Genomic DNA, 22134 nt, shown 5'->3' on the forward strand with positions numbered 1-22134 from the left:
ACAGAAGAGGATTAAAACTCCAGTATTTCAACATTAGATTGCCATCTGTTTCTTTTATACACTATTATTCTAAAAAAAGAAAAAAAAAAAAAGGCCAGGAAACATTCTATTAAATAAAGTATCATAATGGTTTGCAGTACAAAAAAATGTTTCAAGTAACTGCTCTTATGCCAACTCAAAGAACAAAGGTGAAATTCTCGCCTTGTGGAATTCAAAGAATATTTTGCTATTGACTTCCATCAAATCATCATTTCGAGATCTGAAGTGGTTTTAGGGAGAAAAGGATCATTACTACTTACATTGTCAAGATGATACTTAGATACATAAATAAGAAAAAAAGATGAGCAAAAAAGTCCAACAGGCTGTCCTTTTGAAAATTAAGCACTTAAAAGGCAGAAGAAATAAAAATAGCACTGACTGGTTTTGGAATACCATATGCAAATAGACCAGGAAGTAACAAATGAATTCCATACATCAGAATAACTAATACTGAAATAATGACTGAAAGCATTTATGAAAATCAAGATAAAAGCTAATACAAAAAAGACTCCAGCCTGAAAAGACAAACAATAGAAGTGCAAATTGTATAAACAGAAACATAAGTAGCACAAAGGTGAGCCAAGATGATACAGAAAGTAGGGGTTAATTGTTCAAAGGGAAAAACTCTTTGACCAGTAGTGTGCTGAATGGTCTATGCTTCTTACAATTAATTTATAACTGGACTCTACAAACAGCTAAACAATAACTTTAAAAATAAATACAGCACATTCTGTGGGACTCACTTTTCCCATGCATAAATCATGTCGTATCCATTACATGGTTAGAAGCTACAAAATTTAAGAATAATAGACTCCAAAGATGGAATCCTAGTCCCCTGACATTAACGGCAAAATCCACACTGACTTCAGTGAAGACAATACCATCCCTTAATTTATACTATCATGCTATTAAGCTACAAAACCAATTCTTCTATATATACACGCTCCTCCAATTACACGGTAATTCCAACTATGATTACTATGTAAACCATAGCTTGTAAAATGCTATTACAGTTACATCTTTTTTTTTTCTCTGTCCTGTGATGCTCACAGCGCATTAAATGCAACCATTTCAGCCAAAAATAACAAAAAACTTTCTCTGCCAAAGAGAATGGTTGTTACTGCTCTTCCTCAAAGTGGAAAAGGAACACAGTCAACTCAGAAGGGCTGATATTTTGCAATTAAAGCAGGCATTGGCAAGAATAATAATGCTAAACAACCCATTGTTTGGCTGTTTCAAATATCACCCTCTGCATTGACCATTATATAGTTCAGCATTTTCTTCAATACAATGTTTCCACATTCTTAATGTATATATGCTGAATGTATACAGTCTTTTTGGAGTAAAACTGATCTGGACTATTTTAATCATACAAACTCTGAGAAATAGCACCAATTACTTCCTAGCTATTATTATGCACATAATCATCTCCCTTAAAATAAACTGGATAAATTACAAGTTATTTAAGTTTGAAGGATCAAATAAAGTACTGCAAAGCAGGAACTGTAAAGCAAAGCAACAAAAATAAAACCATCTGCATGCTTTTTCTAATCACGAAGTTGAGGACCTAAAGGCTAGGATCTTGGTTTTCTCAGAAATAAAGTATACACCTATTTAATACATTTTTATTCCTGAAATGGCCTTGAAGTCCACAAAGTTCATTTATTTGGATGTAATGAATAAAGATAGCATAGTGAGCATCAGAAGTATTCTGCAAAGCTCCACAGAGGAAGCACACAACACAGTAGGGTAATGGATCCTCATGCTTTCATATGTTACAGCGGGCATTTTAAAAAATAACTTACTGGATTGTACATCTGATTGAACAACTGTTCAGCTTGCTACATTGCAAAGTTGGAAGGGAGTGAAGCACAGACAGGAAAAGAAGGAAAGATCCAGGAAAACAGCATTAGCTCAACAAAACCAGTGCATTTGCACAGAACTTGTCATTACAAAAAAAAAAAAGAAAAAAAAAAAGAAAGGAAAAAAAAAAAAAGAAGAAATTTAAGATTCTAAACATTCCTTGGTGAAAGTGAGAGGCACTGGGGAAACATAAATGTTGACTTTGGCTCCTAAAAAAGAATAGCTGGAGTAAGAAATTTAAAGTTTGTGTTACTTTCCCTTTCTCAAGTTAAATAACCCATGAAATAAAGAAAGGTGTCCACTTTTGATGATACATTAAGTGCTGGTCTCAAGCAATGAATCACGAGAAGTGCTTTTGGCTGAGGCTGCAATTTATCACCAAAGCTTCAAAGACAGTAATAATAAAAGATTAATTAAATTGTATCATTAAATTTATTACTTTCCTTTTGTTTAACACAAGACTGAATTTTCTATGCAGAATGACTTTGGAACAGTACAGCTTGGCAAAAATTACTTTCGCAACTGCAAATATGTCAGTAAGCAAGTAAATTTAAGATAATGAAAAACAACAAAATGAGGAAATTCTAGAGTGGATAAGAAGATTATATACACACACACACATATATCTATATATATAAAGCATTTTGATACCTATCAGGTAATTTCTGCTGTTCTTCTAGTAGCAATACAAAGTAAATCAACACAAATCTGTGTAGTTTTGTCACACACCCCCCTCCCCCGGACCCCTACCCCCTCCCCCATCCCAAAAAAAAAGCACTTATTGTTCCTCTGGGGTTTATGGATTTTTTTAAATGTTCTGAATTTCAGTTCATAATACTTGTCACAAGAAGCTGAATAAGCACGTCTATATTTTTACACATTATTTTGTGCACCAAAACACAGTACAGTCACATGAATAATTGCTCTTTTAAAATATCCTATTTATTACTTTGTGAAATGTGCCTATTCTATAAAATTGAAACAGTGGGTTTAGAATTAACATGTTTTCTCCTGCTGAAATGCAAATAATCCAGTTATATAATACCGGAAAAATACTGGATCTAAACAAACCCAATCAAAACTGTATTTTTAATGAATAAATGAATATTCTTCTCCCAACAAACATGAAGCAGGGGAAGCAAAGGAAGACAAACTTCAAAAATAAATTGAAAACAATAATTTCCAGATTTTGTTTAGACTTGCCCCTTCTATACATCTTCTTTCAGTTATGGTACCTATTACCTTAAGTACTCATGGAAAACTAACTCCTAGCAAATGTGGACAGAATACTATCTTCATATTTATTTGTATCATTTGTTAAAATATATACCTCAACATTATAACAATTGTGTAATACTGTAATGAAAATTGCTTTCTCTATGACATATTTAGAGAGAGGAGTAATGTGTAAACTGCATTCAAATTCCTCAAAATAACAAACAGCCCTGTGGAGTCACTTTGGGGAAAAGAAAGATTAAAACGTGCTCATTCCTCCTAGCTTCCATAGAGGTTAATGCTCTTACATAAGCACACTTAGGGGACATGCCGGTTAATTTACTCTTGACTATGTTGATGTTGCTCCTACTACAGGAATAACCCAGATTTCTGTTTCAGTTAGTTTCCCAGGGAGTGAAAATATGGTGAAGGTAGTTTTCTGGGGACCAATTACTTTTATCACGGGATATTTACAGGTTTGAACATAAAGTATGTTATTAGAGAAAATGTGAATTTAAAATTACTGCTTGGAGTCTACTGTTATCAATAGTGACTGTTTCTGTTCAACCAAACATGCTCACAAAGAAGGTTGTAAGTACATTTTATTGTGGAAATACCTGGTCTCCTACAAATGTTGGGTGAATTTCCATTGGGGCTTTATGCTGTATTTATGATATAATAAAACTATTATGTTTTCAACTTTCATTTAATAATCCTTTGTATTTATACACAGGGAACATACTCCCCTTTTATAGGAAAGACATCCTAGACACTCTCTGACTTTAATAAGTGCTTATTTTTCCATGGCTGTATGATGTGTTTACATGTACAGCCATAGATTGACTTAGGACTTCAAGATTTTGAGGGTTTTAAGTGATCTGTGCTTTTAGAGTGTTTTTTTTTTTTTACTCATTTTTTAAATGAAGTAACATACTTCAGATTGTAATGAAGTTCAAAGTAAACACTTTTTCTAGCAAAAGAAAACTAAAGAGGAGAAGATGAGACTCAGGTGACCTTATTGCTCTCTACAACTACCTGAAGGGAGGTTGTAGACAGGCGGATGTTAGTCTCTTCTCCCAGGCAGCCAGTACCAGAACAAGAGGACACAGTCTCAGGTTGCACCAGGGGAGGTTTAGGTTGGATGTTAGGAAGAAGTTCTATACAGAGAGAGTGATTGCCCATTGGAATGGGCTGCCTGGGGAGGGGGTGGAGTTGCCATCATTGGAGATGTTCAGGAGGAAACTTGATGGGGTGCTTGGTGCCATGGGTTAGTTGTTTAGGTGGGTTGGATTGGTTGATGGGTTGGACACAATGATCTTGAAGGTCTCTTCCAACCTGGTTTGTTTATTCTATTCTATTCTATTCTATCCAGCGATATAGGTTCCTTGGATATTTTAATTCTGACATCAATAGCATTTATAAGCTATCACATATTTCAAGTAGTTGTGTTTCCATTAAAAGCCTTTCTATATGATCATTGAAAAAAGATCATTCTTTTCCACAACTAAGCACATATCACAGGTATTTAATTACATATATTCATTCTGAATTTAAAAAAAAAATATAATAGAAATGTAAGGTTTACACTCTGGTATCCTTTATACTTTGCAATACCTTCTTCATAGGTAAGGCTGCTGAAACAATGCCTAAAGACAGCAGGATACTACTCAACCTGGGTAAAACAAGTCTCAGGATATTATAGTAACAATGGTAACATTCATAGCACAAATTAATACTCTTCTAGAAAAAGAAGCATTAGATAGCAATATAAAAAACTTCATGTTTGACATACACTTAGTCATGGATTGCAGAAGGCAAACACAATGCCTAAACCCATCCAATATGTCATGAGATTGGTGTTCAAACAATGAGAGCAGACACTACTAAATGACACAGAAAAAGGTCAAAGAAACAGCGTATGGTAAAAAAAGGCATCAACAAACTTGCAAATTACTTAAACAAAAACTGTTTTAATGCATCAGTGTAAATGAAGCCGTATTATAAAACACAAGATTTGTATGTTTACGTTTAAATGCTTGCTTTGGCTGCTTCCTGAATAGAAATGCTGAATCGCTAGCTGCAATAAATTATGCATTATTCTATGTTCACTAACAAAGCCATAAAAAAAAGGTGCCAAAATGAAATTTAGCTGGAGGTTTCCATTTTGGAACCAGATTTTTTTTTTTTTTTTCAGTAGGAAGTACAAGATTTCATGGATGAGCTTTTATTTTTTTCCCCATGTTACAAAAATTTCAGTCTACATCTAATAGCAGTACAAATTCACACACATACAAAGCACTGGTCTGATAATTTCTTTCTGCCCTTCTACTTTCTCTCTAATGCCCTCATCCCACTTTATCTATTCATCTATTTGTAGCAGCTTCACAGAATTCTATCATAGAAGTATTCAAGGTAATTTCTGAGGCTCACTAGTGGTTTTGGTCCATGCCTCTGAAGAAAAAGTTAGTACTATTGGATGCAAGCATCAGCAAACAGCGTAAGATGGATAGATTTTATATTTACTCCAAGAGGAGTAAACAAGCTCATCTTTTCAAAATGGGGGGGCAGCATGTTGATTTTTGTTCATCCTGTTGGTTGGTTGTTTTAAGATGGAACTTACCTTTTTCAACTGTGCTTCCAACTTACTACACTCTTCCTTCTTTTGTTCTATGGCTATTTCTAAAGACTTAAGTTTGGAGTCTCTTTTCAGCCCTGCTGATGCCAATGAAGATGCATGTTCTTTGAGATCGATTAAACTAGACTGAAAAACGACCAAGAGTAAAAAGTTAATTCCTAGTCAACAGGATGCTAACTTATTGCCAACTTAGTAATTTCTTGGATGCTGTTCCCCCCCACCCTTACCCAAAAAGAGTTGGCACAAAGATAAGCATTGACAGCAAAAGAGACCATTTTGAGAATACAACAAATTGCAACCACGGGAGCTCACATACAGTGAAACACAGAAACATTTAAGTAGAGACAAGCTGACATATTCTGAAGGCACAATTACTTTGAAATCTATTGCTCTGGCAAACAAAAACAGAAGCAACAATGGAATATTTGAGCCTACTGGAGGCTCATGTAAAAGGAAAAGTAGAGATAATGACACACAACTATTCAAAATCTGAAGCAATATTTTATGTGCAAAAGTGAGGACTATGAAGAATGCTTTAGAAAACAGCAGTTCAGAAGCTGATCACTGAAGTAACAGAAATGACTCAAGAGTAATCCCTAAAGGACTCTTTCATCATAGTGACATAGATAGAGGAATACAGATTTTACTGAAAAGACTGACCTCTTTTTCTGTCAGTTCAGCTTGCAAAGCATTAACTTTCTCCTTCAGGTCTTTGTTTTCTTTTTTATAAGATTCAATTTCTTCAAGTCTTTCTCTGTCATCTCGCTCCCTTTGCTCCTTCAAGCGTTCTATTATTCTTTCCTAACAAGGGAAACAATTGCAAAATGAGAAAGTTGGGAATCATGTTAAGACAAGACAGAATAAAATTTCTTTACATTAAGTAAAACTTAGAAAAATCAGCCTTTAGAAGCAGGGGACAAACGAGTTAAAAGTATTAAAATCAATGTAAGATTTTCCCTGATTTCAAAAGCATTAGATCAAGGTTTTAAGTACTTGAAATGAGCAACATTGTACAGAAATCTCAATAAATATCTAAAGTGATATAAATATGTTTTGTCTTGTGATAGATATGGAAAGTTATTTATCTCAGTATTTCCCATATTCTTGTTCTTGAATTTGGTTATGGTTTTTGAATGCCAGCACCTCTACAGAGACTGAATGAAGTTCTTAGTGTTCCAGATCTAATTAGAAATCATTCACTTGCTAAATTATCATTAACTTACAGCTTACATATATTATATTTTGAGGGGACAAATTAAAGAAAATATGTCCAAGACACAGAAAATGTGCACTGGTACAAGTTATGACATCCAAAGGAAATTTTTCCTCCATCTAATTAACAGTAACTCTACACACATTTAAACTCAATCATGCTTTTAAATATTTTTCTCACCTCCAGTTACTATTATAAAGACTGCTGAAAGTCACCAGCTGAGGACTGGGTAACAAATTCAAAGGTGAAATGTAAAATTTAAAGGGTAAAATATAAAAGGCAGATGCAGTAGTATGGGTTTGTTACGCTTTGATTACATTCTTCAAAATCACATTCTACCAATTCTTGGAGGAGACAAATACTAATGAAGGAAAATAAAATAATGAGCTGACTTGCATTTGAATTGGGAATAGGTCAATTTTAGCAGAACATCAGAACTACTTTTGGAAATGGTGCTCGGGGCACAGTGGACACAGCACCATTTAGGAAACAAACCTATATGGGATAAAACTACATCTCAACTTAAATCCTACACCACCAGTGGTGTGGCCCAAATAGAACCATAAGCATGCTCACAGATCTTATTCAAGTGCTTTTGTATTTATGCTTGAAATCTTCAATAGGGAGATTAAAAGTGGGACCAGTGTTTAAAATACTATTACATACAGCTGGACAAAACTGATGGAAGGCTAATATTAGAAAGAAAAAAATCTCATGCTAATTCTCTAATATTCATGACTCCTTATACTGCCATATATATACAAGCACACACTGGAGATACAGAGATACAGGTACACACATCCATGTATATACACTACACTTACACATATAGTTTCCCTTTGCATATATCAATATATTCTCAGCTGTTAGTGAATCTCAACAAACATTTCATCAGCTGTACATTTTGATTTGTAATAAACTTAGTCATTATAACAAAACAAAACAGCAATTTCAGTATCAAAGTTAGCTGAAGTAGTAACAGCATTTTTTAAGAAGACATCCTGCTTACTCATTCGTCCATTTTCTCCATACACCAAGTAGGATGTTCATTCAAGTCCTAGAGGATTTTCTGAAGATTGCTTTTGTGCTTTTCAATGCTCAAGGCATATTTTGCAAAAATCCAACTGTCAACACTTATATACATAATAAAAGAGCCTAAACTCAAGACTGATTTTCATCCCAGCAGTCTCCAGCCTTCAAGATATTCAAAACTCGGATGGACAAGATCCTGAGCAAACTGCTCTAAGTTGACACTGCTTTGAGCAGCTGGGTTGGACTGGATTATCTCCAGAACTCTTTTCTAGTCTCACTGGTTCTATGGAACAGGCAGAGACATTTTCTAGATTCTGTACCTCAGACACTGGTTATTTCTCTTCTGCTGAGTCTCTCCCCCCCTCCCCTTCACAATTTGAGGCTTTGTAACACATTAGCAGCTCTGCTGACAATTGTCGATTGCCTCTGATTGTTGTCTGTTCCTCCTTTCACACTGCACAGCAAAGGAACTACTTATGAGAAAGTGGGATATTATGGGTTTGGAAGATTGGGACATCTTCTGTAAATGTCCCTTTGTACTTTCAGCTTCGATATATCTGTGTTTCACTAAGCATCTGTTGAAGATCTCGCATTTACTGACTGCTATCATTTAAATGCCATAGTACCTGCATGCTTCAAGTATAAAACTTGTTTCTGCATGAACTGGATAAATACTTCATTATTTTCAATTACTAAATGGATACACTTAAATCAAGTGGATTTACTGTGTTATACATTGGCCTATTTCAAGAAACAGAAGAAAAAACACAGCTCTTCATATTGATCTTTACTTATTTACAATATTCCTAATGCTGCTTTCTGCAGAGCTCATTGCAGATCTCAGTGTAAATACAATCGAGTATATTATCATTTTAATTTAAACCTTAAATATTTACATTTCCTTATTTCCATTTAAAATATTTTTAAATTAACTCACGTTTGCATTATGTTTATACAGCAAACTGTATAAGCTACGATGCAACACATTTTCTTACACAGCATGAGCTATTATGATCAAGCATCAACAGCAGATGTAGGATAATAATCTTCAGAGATGTTTGTTATATGACTACTCTATCATTGGATGCGAAACTAAGCCTAAGTGCAAAATGTGATCTATTTCAAATACATTCCTCACAGAGGCATTTCAAACATTTATGTTCCTCTGATGATTATTTTTTCCTCCTAGTGATAAAATATTGGCTTCCAGCTGTAATAATTTGTTTTACCAACAGTCAAAATTTTAAAAAATTCTTCCACTGAGAATTTTGTAATTGTATGGATTACCAAAATGAATATTAAACATTATTAAAAGGTTTTTAAAACCTAGATACAATATCTTTGCAGAATAAGTAGATGCATTTAAGTTTTAAAACAAATCTATTTTTTGAATCTTTAAGACATGGGAAAACAATCAGAACTATGCTGAATAATCTTGTAATAAGAATTTTTGCTGCCTGGTTCCTATAGAAAATCTTCCCAAAGGACTGCTAGTTCAAAGTTCTACTTTCATTTCTCATCAAGCATTCCCCTGACATTAGGAACTCCCTTTTAGAGTCTTGCTAACTTAACACAGATATTACCATATTAGCGTTACTGTAAGAATCCTCAAGAGAAACAATGTTAACTACTCGTATGAAGCTCTTACCCCTACTCATTTCATTCAGAAACAAATACATATTGATGACAGCCTATGTTAAGCATACAAAAAAAAAGGTAGCAAACTATCTGTGATAAAATCTATTTCCAAGACAGTATGAACTGTCTATGCTGAGACCCCAAGCACTGCAGATACACACAACTTCTGGCTTCATTCAGATCAACAGCAAAACCTCCCTTTGACTCAAAGCTGGCAGCATTTCAGGTAGAAATGTCTTCATAGGCAATGAAGGCCCCTCAACAGCAACACAAATGACAGTCAGCAAGTGTACAAGCTTGGGTTTTTTTCATGTTACCATTAGATGGGTTTTGCTATATAGATTGTGCAAGAAAGGGAATGATATGGGATGCTAAATAACTTCAAGATTATTCCTAGTAACAAATAATATAAATACTTAATCCTTTTAATATTAACACTAAGTGGAATTGTTTAATAACCATCAGACTCCGCTTAATTATACTCAAGATTTAGTTTCTTCCTGAATATTTATTTACCAAAATTATTTTATTTATTCTATAATACATTAAACATAACACTATTTCATCTTATTAATGTATAATTATTTTTTTCTGAGTTAATCACAAAAGACAACTCATTTATCTCTCAGCTGCATAAGGCTAAATGTCAAAAAAGTTTCAAAAGGCCCTAATATACCACATTTTACTTGATTAACAGCTAGCTTGCAGAAATCCCAACAATGTGTTCTTATTTCAGTCTTATTTGCATTGGCGAGCTTTCCGGACGCACTAATCTAGGACCTCACAGGTCTAATCTATTTGCACTTTATCACAGAAGCAGGAACTGAATTGCCACAGCATATAGCTCTATTATCAGACATACTCAGCTGCTTATCTGCTGTATGCTGCTACAGTAGGACCAACTTTATAAATATCAGCTTCATGAAAGCAACCTCTTGAGGTGCTTTGGGCCTGTCCAAGAGCTGAGATATTCTTTGAAAAGTTTCTTGTTAAGACATCAAGGAAGCTGATAGCACTTCTGCATGCTCTGATTTTCAAAGTTGTTTTTTTTTAACAGGAGTAAACTCATTTTTGTTTATTGCAATGTAACCTTCAATGTCACTAAGACTTTTCAGTGCTAAAGAGAGGCTCTCAATACAGGGATAAAGAATCAAATTAATACCTTTTTTTGTTTAGTTCTAAATTGCCCTCAAGTGTGACTAAGGTTGTTCTGATGCATTTCTGATTCCTGAGAAGAGACCAAATTATATCAGCAATATTGCTGGAAAATACAAAGAGTAAAAGGGCTGTTCAGTCTGGAGAAAAGAAGTCTCTGAGGAGACCTTATTGTGGCCTTCCAGTATCTGAAGGGGGCCTACAAGAACGGCACTTTTCACGGTGTTGGGTAGTGATAGGACTAGGGGAAATTCTAGAGGAGTGTAGATTTAGATTATACATTAGGAAGAAATTCTTCATCATAAGGGTGGTGTAACACTGGAACAGGTTGCCCGAAGAGGTGGTAGAAGCTGCATCCCTGGATGTTTTTAAGGCCAAGTTGGATGTGGCTCTGAGCAACGTGATCCAGTGTGAGGTGTCACACTAGACTGTGGCAGAGGGGCTGGAACTAGATGGTCCTTGAGGTCCTTTCCAACCATGACAATTGTATGATTTCAGGGAATACTTACACTGTTTTACGACGGCTTTTGTTTAGTGTTACCAAGCTACCTGAATATAAAATATGGAAGAAAAAGAAAACTGGAGACAGATAGTTGGAAAAATCTATTTTCATGAAGAATAAGGAGCTATATTTTCTAATTCAGAGCTAAAATGTCAATCTGAGTGTTTCCAAGAATGATGCAGGGAAAACATAAGTACTTGAACATTTGAGTTTTAGAATTGAAAATAGCTTCATAATGCATGCATATCTTATGAATCATGTTTATATGTGTTTTTTCTTCCTACAGAAATTAAGTAAAGCAATTAAAATCAATTTTAGTGAATCATGGCCAACTAAATGTATAGAGATAAATTTGGTTTCCATTTTAAAAGACCTTTCCAAGTATTTCCTTTTTTTTCCCTCTAATTAAAATTCTAAGAGTTATTGAATTAACAAGGAATTAAGGTAAAGCAAAATAAAATATGCCTTATTTCAGAGTAAAAAACAAGATCATTTAGCTGCAAAGGAGGTCTAGTATAATAGAAAAATATGTCTCTGCATGGAAATCAGCTACTCCTGAATGAAAGCAGCTTCCATACAATGATAAAAGTATTTATATTGATGGACTTATTAATAAGAATTTATCACTAAGGGCTCTTATTTTGTCCCATTTGGACAAAAACCAAATAATCTATTTGGTCATTTCTACTAGAATTTGCAGGGGGAAAAGTACCTATTGATAAAGTCTATAGGTCTGCTACTGCACACAGGAATAGGGATAATAAAGGATACTTGCTGAAAGCAGCTAGGGTGAGTTGGAAAGCTGAAGACAAGTAGGAACAAGATACAAACAAACAGTCAAGGTATTCAGCTGTCAGAAGACACAAGAAAGCTAAATATAATGGTTCATTTAGAACTTCCAGAAGATGATTGCTGCTTCTTCCAATGTGCAAGTACATCACAGAGACTACACTTAAGAGTGAGAAACCTGCCCTTGAAAGTGCGATCTTCAATGAACTTACGATGGGAAAGAAATTGTGCGTGATTTCTCTGTACAACACACCATCAAAATTGTGAAGAGATGCTTTCATGTTGTAAACTTGCTTCTCACTGAGTCCAGTGCTCAAAGATTAAGACTCCTGTTTCTTAAAAGCTCATGTTAGTTCTGCTCTGCATTTTGCTTTTCTCCTTTTTATTTAATATAATAATCACCTCTAAGCTGTAAACTAATTTCCCAGTATAAAGCTCATTTGTTAAAAAAATATTTAATAATTGTGTACTTTTTTCTTAGATTAATGAAGTTGCATTTCTGAAGTAGCATAGAACAATAAGCATATCACTAACATACAGAGTACTTTCCTTCAGATATTACCACCTAAATTTTCTGAGTTACAGTCTCCCTAAGTGATTGAAACAGTCACCAGAAACCACAGCGCAACTCAGCTTCCTGTCACTTCTCAAAAACATTGGCTTCAAAAGACACAACTGCCTCCATCAGACAGATCTTTGTGGCAGAGGAAAGCATCCCATGGAATTCATTGTATATGTGTCAGAGTAATGTGTTTGCACTGCAGGAAATATGCTGTTCTCAGCTGACTGTATGTAAACAAAGGCACTACTCTGTGCAGAGTTCAACCTTAGGGACCCCATGTATGCTCTCATCTATTTCACTTGGAAAAACTACCAATCACACTGATTCTTTTTAAAAGGGTCTGTTCATATTTATCCATGCAATTCCAAATGAAGTGGACATGAATTATAAAAACGCATTTCAGAGACGGATCTAAGTTTTCCAAAACATTAAAACTAGCATAATATATCAGGATCTGAACCTTTATCACAGCAATCAAATAAAGATGACACAAAATTTCTATACCACCATCATTTCCAGTGTTGTCACATTTCAAGTTACATACACAAAGAAACTCTATTGCTCAATTCTTAAACAATCTCTGGGACAAATATTACGATATTAAAAAAAATGCATATGTGTCTGACATTAATAGAATATTTTCTTTTCATACATATTCAAAACTTCTTCAAAATTACAAAAATTTTTACATTCACATATTAGTTTGTATTTATTTCAACAGATTTTAGAATGGTACTGGTAAAAAAAAACATCAACAATTTGGGTTAGGTTTTAACCCACTATTCTTTCTGGTAGTGAGAAGACAACTAGACATCACCTATTGAGTACCTTCACACTAGCTGTGCCTGCTGTGACGCCTGGCAAACTGTCATTAATTCAATATTTTCAACAGAGAAATAACATTATAATTGAAGACAGACTGCAATTTAGCAAATTACCCTAGCTACGAAGTATTGCATAACTGCATTTTCTCTGATGTGCTGCAGATATAGCTGAAGCGGGAAATGGGATACAAGATTCCTTTGGCTTTTCACAATCTAGTTCATGCTCAGTTGCACAGAACGGGCAGGTTTCCAGTCTGATATTTACTCTGATTTCTGCACTGACAGTGGCAGCATGATGGTAAAAGGACTTTTACACTCTTAGCTGTCTCTATGGGCATTTTGGGAAAGTGAAAATGCAGATTTCTTTTTTTTCTTATGATATACAGTCTCTGTTACAAATTAAGCATGGGAAATCAGTAGTACTAACAGCAAGTCAGAGTGTCAGTACAGTTACTTGCTGTTGGCTATTCAGTTAGGCTCTGTTTAGCAGATAAAAGAACAGGATCATCGAGATCACAAAGCCATAAAAATACCCAAAACCCTACTTTAAGTCAGGTGTCCGTGCTTTTCAGTTCTTTCAGGGAACAACCACTCATACCATTGACTAAGGGAAATATTCCCCTGTCCTGTGCCATTTACTCTATCCCCATTCAAAAGGGCATCCTCCTTTACTTTGGGATCCTGCTTCAGTTCATCAATTGGAAATCACTCCTTGCTTATGTTACCAAAACAGAATCTCCTGCTTTCTTCACAGGGCTCATAGGCTTTATTACAGGTGCCAGACCTGTAAAAAGACATCTTCTGGACACACTCAACCCACAAGACCACCACCTAATGCTGTTCTGTAAAAACACATTACCTTTTCTGATAGAGCTTCTTCTAAGGTTGCTAGTGCTGTGTCTGTGTTACTAGAATCCGTCTGCAAAGACTTCACTCTGTCTTTTAGATTAGTTAGTTGTTTGTCTTTGTCCCTAAGTTGCTCCTGTAGATTTTCAATCTGAAAATAAAAACAAATGATAATATTCATCGGCTTGTCTTAGCATTCAAAGAGGGACTTGGGTGCTACGGTCATATGATACACATGCCTCAGTACACTTGCAGTATACTTTCTCAGTGTTGTCAGGTATTTCATTATTTAAATATTTTCTGATATTAATTACTTTAGTTTAAGGTACAGTAATTCAAAGTATGTGTGGAAATACCACTTCAGATTCTTCAATTTGGAATAAGAAGGACAAAGAAAGAGAGAGGCAAAGTGAGGAAGTAGAAAAATAATAATCTGTGTAAAACCCTCTTCTTCCACAGTGCTCTGCTGGTAAAGGAAACTCACCTGGACAGAGACCAGGATGTTTACATTTCAAAAAGCCAAACTCAAACAAAACAAGAAGCCTCAAATAACAAAATGGTCACCATTTTCATACACTTTCTTCATCTCCATGAAGATATAAGGTGTGACACTCTATTTTTGATTATTAAAATTGCTTCAAACATCTTCCTCTAGCAAGCGTTTGCACATACTAAGGTGCCCATAGACAGAGTGATTTGTTAAACAGGTCATGATTTACAGTGGCTAAGTCAGAAATGTTTTGCAGAAGAAAACTGGCCCACAAGACAATACGGATTTTGGAAGCAAATCTGAATAAAAGCACTCAGCTTCTGACTGTCATGGCAATCACCTTCTATGACTGTAAGACACTATGATCTCCTGGGCATAATGCAGAGAGAACATGTGCTATGTCATATGCATACAATTTTATTAATTTTCTGTCAGAAGGATCAACCTCCCTTCATCCTACATTCTCAGTGTCACTAACTATTATGCCACTGGCATAAATCCAAAATTTGTTCCATTATACTTAGCATGAATAAATAGTAGCAATAAAATTAAGTGGTCTATTATTTTTGTATGCGACTGTACATAATATGACAATATGCCTAAATCCATAAGGTAGCATTTTTTCATAATTGGTTTTAAACATCTTGTTAAAATTAGACAAATTATTACTACCCACAGCGATTCCAATTCTTACTTTCATCAGATACTTTACACTTTGGATCACATTCTGTTGCTACTGAAAAGAATAAGAGTTTTGCTGCTCATTTCGTAATGGCCATGAGAAAAATTGCAGTACACCGTCATTTCCATTTAAAACAACCCAGATTTTAATAGAAGCAGAATCCTTCATAACTGCTGTTAAACTGTATTTGAAGATTCTTTTACAAACCAGTAGCTGAATTCAGTGACATGTGCAGCACCACAGAAGTCAACAGTTGTGTAAAGAAAAAAAAAAAACAGTAAATTTGCTCTCCATATGCAAAAATGTATCACCATAATCAAACACACTCTAATACAGGACATACTTTGGTAAAAAATCTCTTCTTAGTACACTATACATGTGCAGGAAAAATATCATATATATATATTTATAATCAACAAATCATAAAATCTACAGTACAATGGTGTGCACTGTAAAGAGCTTGTTTAAATAAAATTAAATTTTAAAGGAACTTAAATAAAAATGAAAATTGAAGTGAAGTAAAATTTGAAAGTGCATTTGGAGGAGCACATTCCAGCTAGCAATTCTTTAACAGGATGGCAAATGTAAGTACTGTACTACTTTCTTTTATTAAAAAAAACTTTTTTACATACATACACAGTTCGGTATGTCAGATTACAGCTATGAGCCAAAGATTCCACTTGCTCTGTAAACTATAAAATACTAAGGCATATATAAAAAGGTTTTTGGGGAAGACCTGACAGAATGGCTCACTCTTGTAAATGACCTCTTGTAATATTTTTCTTCGTGTGTATATTTTATATAGACACAGAAATAAGATACATGTGTTAATGAGTTAAGAACTTTTTATTTTATGGCATGTGTATTAGTCACATCTAAAATTACATTAACTGGCATACAGAGGACTGCACACTATGTTTCATTACCTTCATCCGAGTATTAATGATTCCCACAACTATATCATGACACCCTGTGGAATACTTAAGCAATTGCACAGTTCAGCTACACGAAAATACATTCTCCAGTGAAAAGGAAATAGAACAGGAGAGTGAATATTGATTACATGTTCTTTGAAACAAAGTTAAGATCTGGTCCTTTGTTATCATCAGCTTGACCTTCCAATTCTAGGCACCCCAAATTAAAGTACTTATTTCCTATGCATAGTGCTTATCTGAATTCCACAGTATTTACACGATTTCCTTCCTCTTAAAATTAATTTAAAATATGATCCAACCCTTAACCAAGAAAACATGTTCTAAAATTATTCAGCATTTACAAAATTCTTTCCTCAGAGGTAAAGAGAACAGGCAGCAAATTAAAAACATCCCTATTGGATCGCAACTACTTTAAAATGGGTCATTCAATGCATAGTCCATAGGTAAAATAAGAGGAAAGGATCTGATTATTCTTCTGCTTGTGCTATATGAATCTGAAAGAAATGTTTTGAAGGGAACAGGACGACACCAGGCTATGTGAACGCAGTCTCAGTACTGGAGATGTTTGTTGGGATGGGCATGGGATTAGTAGAGATCTGCTAATACAAGATTTTATGACCATTTAATCATAAAGTATTCACTCAAAAAGATTACAAAAGAGAAAAAGATTGAGCAGCCTCAAATGCCAAAATCTTGGAGCACAAGACATGATTTAATTCTTCCTCATTTTTTTCAGCCCAGAAATGAAAACAAACCCTATGCTAACCTTTGTTATTCTCCTACATATATTTGGGAACAGGCATATTATTAAACAATAAAGTCGTATTCTTACATATTACTTACTTGGATTTTGAGAATGCCTGAATTCAATTTATAACAATTAAGATTTTTTTTTTAATCCTCAAGCACTTAATTTTTCGTCTCAGAGAAAATTACTGTGTAATTTTGTCAACACATAAACCTTACAGCTATGTCCCTGTACCATCAGCTGTATAAAAAGAAACTGCTCCATTCTTTCGTATTTCAGAGCATGTGTATATTCCCAGAGCTTTAGACTTTATGCCATTAAAAAAAAATAATACTCTTACAGATAAAAGCCTTTCCTATGAAACGTCAATAAACTGCAAGTGCTAATCTTGTCACTTTTTGGTGATAGAGTCTCAGGAATGCTTCCTAAATACTCAAGGGATTAAAATAAATCTCACTCACAGACAGGCTTTAATATTCTACAACAACCCAAGTTCTCAAAAGAAAATTACTTTCATTATCAAAGTTAAGGCACTGTACTATGGAATTTGCAAGAAAATTACATAAAATGAAATGTTCCATGCTATAACAATTTGCCTTTATAAATATGCATTGAAGTTTAAGAGAACTTAAGACAGTGTAAGAGAGAATTTTTCATAGGCTTCCTAGGCCTAGCTAGTGGAACCATTAAATACATAAACATAGCTCTATTTTCCTCTCTGTTCTGTATTTGAGTTTTAAATAACTCAGACAAGCATTCTGTGACACTGCCTTTTTAAAATTAAAAATTGATTTGCTCTATTCTTTAATTCGCTAGGTACCAGTTTTTGAGATCTGTTTCATAGTAAAACACAGGTCACGTCTGTTCCACTGATCATGATCTCATCATGCCATGGAAAACACTCTTAGATTTCATGAGCAGTTCCAATAGCTACCAAATTGCTGTATTATTTCTCAACAGAATTAAGCTTTTTACTTATAGTTACTTATTGAACAATACATTCTCAGTTTAAAGTATTTCCAGAGTGCCTTCCTGTTACTACCTTCCAAATGTGCATTTTCCAAATTGGAGTACTACAGCAACATTGTACTTCAAACTGCAACATACCTCACGGTTCAATAGTGTCTTTCAGCTTTATTTTCTTTCATTATTTTGCCCCACCAGACTTTCTTACATATTAAGGCATTTTAGATGGCCCAAAGTGTATGATCAGCTCAATCCTACACTACCAAATATGACAGCAAAAGTATTTGTAAAGCTGTCCATCAATTTTACATAACACTTCAGTATATGAGTTTCCAACCATGGACACAGTTTGTGCTTGAAGAGCAAGAAGTATCAAAATCAATGGGTCTGCAAGGTTTTCACAGAAGATGATTGACCTGTCTGAATAGCTCAAATTTACATCAGGACTCCAGTTCAAAGTAGCAAAATGCAGCTGCACAGTGGCTGTCACAAAGGAGCTAATGAAGCAAATGTACTTCATACATCAGCCCTCACATGAATCTGATGACAACAGCCATAGTGAAGTGGCATGAGCTAGTAACTACCCTATTACTACCTTCCCAATTCTCATAATCCAGCCACGAAAGAAGATAATCCTTTAAAAAAAAAAAAAAAAATTCAGCTGAAATTCTGAGCTAGTGCAAAGAGTGCTTGGTTTGTGTTTAACGCTTAAAATGCAAGGACTTTCCAAGACTGTATAAAACCTATACACTCACACGTTTATCTCCAGTCTTTTGTTAACCTGCAAAAACTGACACCAACGTACTAAATAAAAGCAATAAAATGCATACTGCAAATCAATCCATTAAAAAAGCTAATGGAAACAAGTTGATGCAGTAGAGATGCACATTATGTTTGCAGCTGGTATGAAATAATGCAGAAGCGAGGGCAGCTCACTTGTGTTTATTCATAAGGAACTGTTTATGAAGCTGAATGTGTAAAACTACAGTAGTGTCAGCAGGACAAGAGAGATTACCTGCTGCATACAGTCTTCAAGAGAAATAAGCTATATAGTGTGTGGCTACCTCTTTATGCAACTGAAGAAGGAGAGAAACATCTGAAGATACTAAAAGAGAGAGTAGACATGCAAGATGAGTGGCAAAGATGACATCATGTCTCTAAAAGAAAGAGCTGGCAATTCGAAAAATACATGCAAAGACCAGAATGCAGAAAACAGCACTTGGATGAAAAAATGATGCTCTGACTTCTGAACACTAAAGCTGTGTCAACCAGGAATTTACACACATGCTGACACAGGAGATGTGAATTTTCAAGGAATTAAATGAAATTAAATAAAAAAGAAAAGACAGGTGAGGAGAGATAAAAAAAACAACAAAGCAGTGAGTAATAAACACCACCAGCAGCAACAACTACACAGCAGCAATAATTTGATCTGATTAGCAGGATCAACATTACATACCTAATAACAACCAGGTCAGAAAATCAGGTCTTGTAATTAAATCTACTTCTATGTCAAAACATACACACCTTCTTTTGTATGAACAAAATCAAGCCTACAATACAGAGAATTAAAATAAATTCAAAAAACAGTCTGCATATGTTTTTGAAAACTGAAATGTGAAATATTACAGCCACTTACACCACTATGGCACCAAATGCCAAAAATTACCATTATGATTTCTAAACAAGATACTCAGCAAGACTTCCCAGAAAAATATATCAAATGGACACATAAATGTCTAACAACCATGAAGAGAAAAAATAAAAGATAGCAGCACAAAAGCAGCTATCAATAAACTTCCAAGACTGTCACCATAACACAATCAGTTCTTGTGTTTCATGCTGAATTCCCCTCTAGCACCTACAAGGCCTCCATGAGAAGAGAGCAGAATAACCAGAAAAGGGTATTCCTCTGTTTGTACATCTTATACTTTCTGTTTGAATTATTAACAGCAGCAAGGTCTCTGTCAATATCTTCTATATATTTCTCTCTCAAACTGCAGTTTGAGATATTTTCCAAGTCACTAACAGGAATTCAGATATTTATTTTTCAATGTGCCTTTCAAGTTGGGCTTTTCTTTTTTCTTCATTTTCAAGAAAAAAATAAGGTGAAAATTTGAGATACAATTTTTATATCTATGTTAACAGTTGGACTCAATGATGTCAGTCTTTTTCAACCTAAATGAGTCTATGAATTATTCATAATTTGTGTCAATAATTAATTGTTATTCTGACAAGTTAAATCAGAAGAATTTATATTTTCTGATTGCAAATATTTTGTCAGAACTCTACAAAATAATAGGGAAACATATTTCTTATATTTCCTTTTCCTGTTGTCAGGTTTGCTTTTAAGAACTCTCTGTCCTAAGAAGCAAATTATATAGGAACACAGGGATATTTTAGAGGTCTAGAAAACATTCTTGCCACTAAACAGTTTAGTTGCGTAAGTTAACTCTGTCTATCCATCCATTTATTAGTCCACTCAACACATTCACCACAGTATGGTTGTAAATTTGCAAGCAACAAAAAGAGTATGATTAACGATGATGCAAAATTTACATTGTTGTCAAGCTTCTGAACAGAGGCTAGACAGTAATTAAACTTCGTTTAAGTTGCTTTTCTTAGCCTGCTGTATCAGTGGTAGAAGCAAAAGATCCACTCACACAGGGTGCAAATATTTCCCATGTCATTATATGGTCTGTATGGTTCAATTTGTATAGTCTACCAACTGAGTATTAGTAAAATCTTAGATAAAACAGCACAGAAGCACAGTATCATTAAAAGTATTAAAAATAAAAAAATAGAATAATAGAAGTTTACCTTAAAAAAAAAAAAAGTATATATATATGCACACACACTCACACACACACATTCCTCTTAACTCAAGAGAGGATGGGAAAAAGAAAAAAAGATAAAGAAGGAACCTATGAACTGGTCATCAAAGACAAAATATGTATCATTTACTGGGAATATGCCATCATATTCTCTGGTCAGTACCTACAATGAAGTGCTGTTGTATATCAACAGAAAAAAAATATTCTTTATTCTATAATCAGAAACCACAACCTTCTATTTGATGTAATGCAGAAACTGAGCACCCTATTGCATCACAAACATGACTGAAATTGGGCATCAAAAGTAATAAATAGCTTTTCTTCTTCCTCTAAAACATTCATGTCTGTTTGTTTTACTATGCAGTCACTGCAGGAACATTTAATCCATTTTTACTTACTGTGAGATTCTAGATTTGTTTCATAATACAAGATTCAATGATATGGGTAAAGGAAGGATTCAGAGGAATCAACAAGCATTAAGAAAGACAACGTGCGTGCTGAGTTTTCCTGCAGAGAGGAGAATAAAACTCCCCTAGGGCTGCTTAGGAAAGGGATTTGCCCTCAAGTCAGCTGATACTTTTACAGGGCTATAAAAGCAGGTCAGTGGGCAAACTGAGCCAAGAGAGGAGAACGCTGTCACACAGAAAGGAGCTCCTGCACTGAAAGCTTGGCTTCTGTTGCCAGACTCCAGCTGAGAAAGAGCTGGAACTTAATGCTAAAATTAACCTTCACCAGGAAGCTAGCCAAAAGAAGCCTGGGCTGATAATATCCACTTGTGTATCTGGAAATACTCAGTCTCTGTCTCCTTCTCTTCAGGGACCAATAAATCCTCCGAACAAAACAGCTTGACTCTTTGACTCTTCTAAGCTGGACTCACAGTCTTGTGAGACGTCCATTGAGAAGTTTGTGCTGTCATTATATGTATTTGTTGTGATATTCTTCAAAATGCAATAGGTATTTTCCAGATAGTAAATATAATAATAGACTAATGCATAATTCCAGTTAGGACACACAAAGAGGTAGACAACCATTCTTAACAAGCTAATACTTCTTACAGCAATAGTCTGTACATATTCAGGGCCAGACTCTCAAGCTGGGCTGGTTGAGCAGGAACTCCTGCATCTCTCAGCATCTCACATGTTACAGAGTAATGACTTATTGCTGAA

At 34.7% G+C, this 22134-nt stretch overlaps 1 protein-coding gene across 11 annotated transcripts in view; it reads right to left on the reverse strand.

Annotated features, from left to right (window-relative positions):
• ERC2 (ELKS/RAB6-interacting/CAST family member 2) overlaps nucleotides 1-22134 on the reverse strand; it is a 458989-nt gene that overhangs the window by 273844 nt on the left and 163011 nt on the right. For 6 of the 11 annotated variants that reach the window (XR_008462281.1, XR_008462279.1, XR_008462280.1 and 3 more), the window contains 4 exons: nucleotides 14327-14464; nucleotides 6413-6553; nucleotides 5738-5878; nucleotides 1845-1880 (listed from right to left, as the gene is read on the reverse strand). Coding sequence is in view for 1 of the 11 variants with exons in the window: in XM_054162220.1 (XP_054018195.1) it covers nucleotides 1845-1880; nucleotides 5738-5878; nucleotides 6413-6553; nucleotides 14327-14464 (456 nt within the window). In the remaining 10 variants the exon portion in view is untranslated. The remainder of the gene's footprint in view (nucleotides 1-1844; nucleotides 1881-5737; nucleotides 5879-6412; nucleotides 6554-14326; nucleotides 14465-22134) is intronic. The other 5 variants (XR_008462285.1, XR_008462284.1, XR_008462283.1 and 2 more) reach the window with 2 other exon arrangements.

The sequence above is a fragment of the Dryobates pubescens genome, chromosome 1 (assembly GCF_014839835.1).
Source record: "Dryobates pubescens isolate bDryPub1 chromosome 1, bDryPub1.pri, whole genome shotgun sequence".
NCBI lineage: Eukaryota > Metazoa > Chordata > Aves > Piciformes > Picidae > Dryobates > Dryobates pubescens.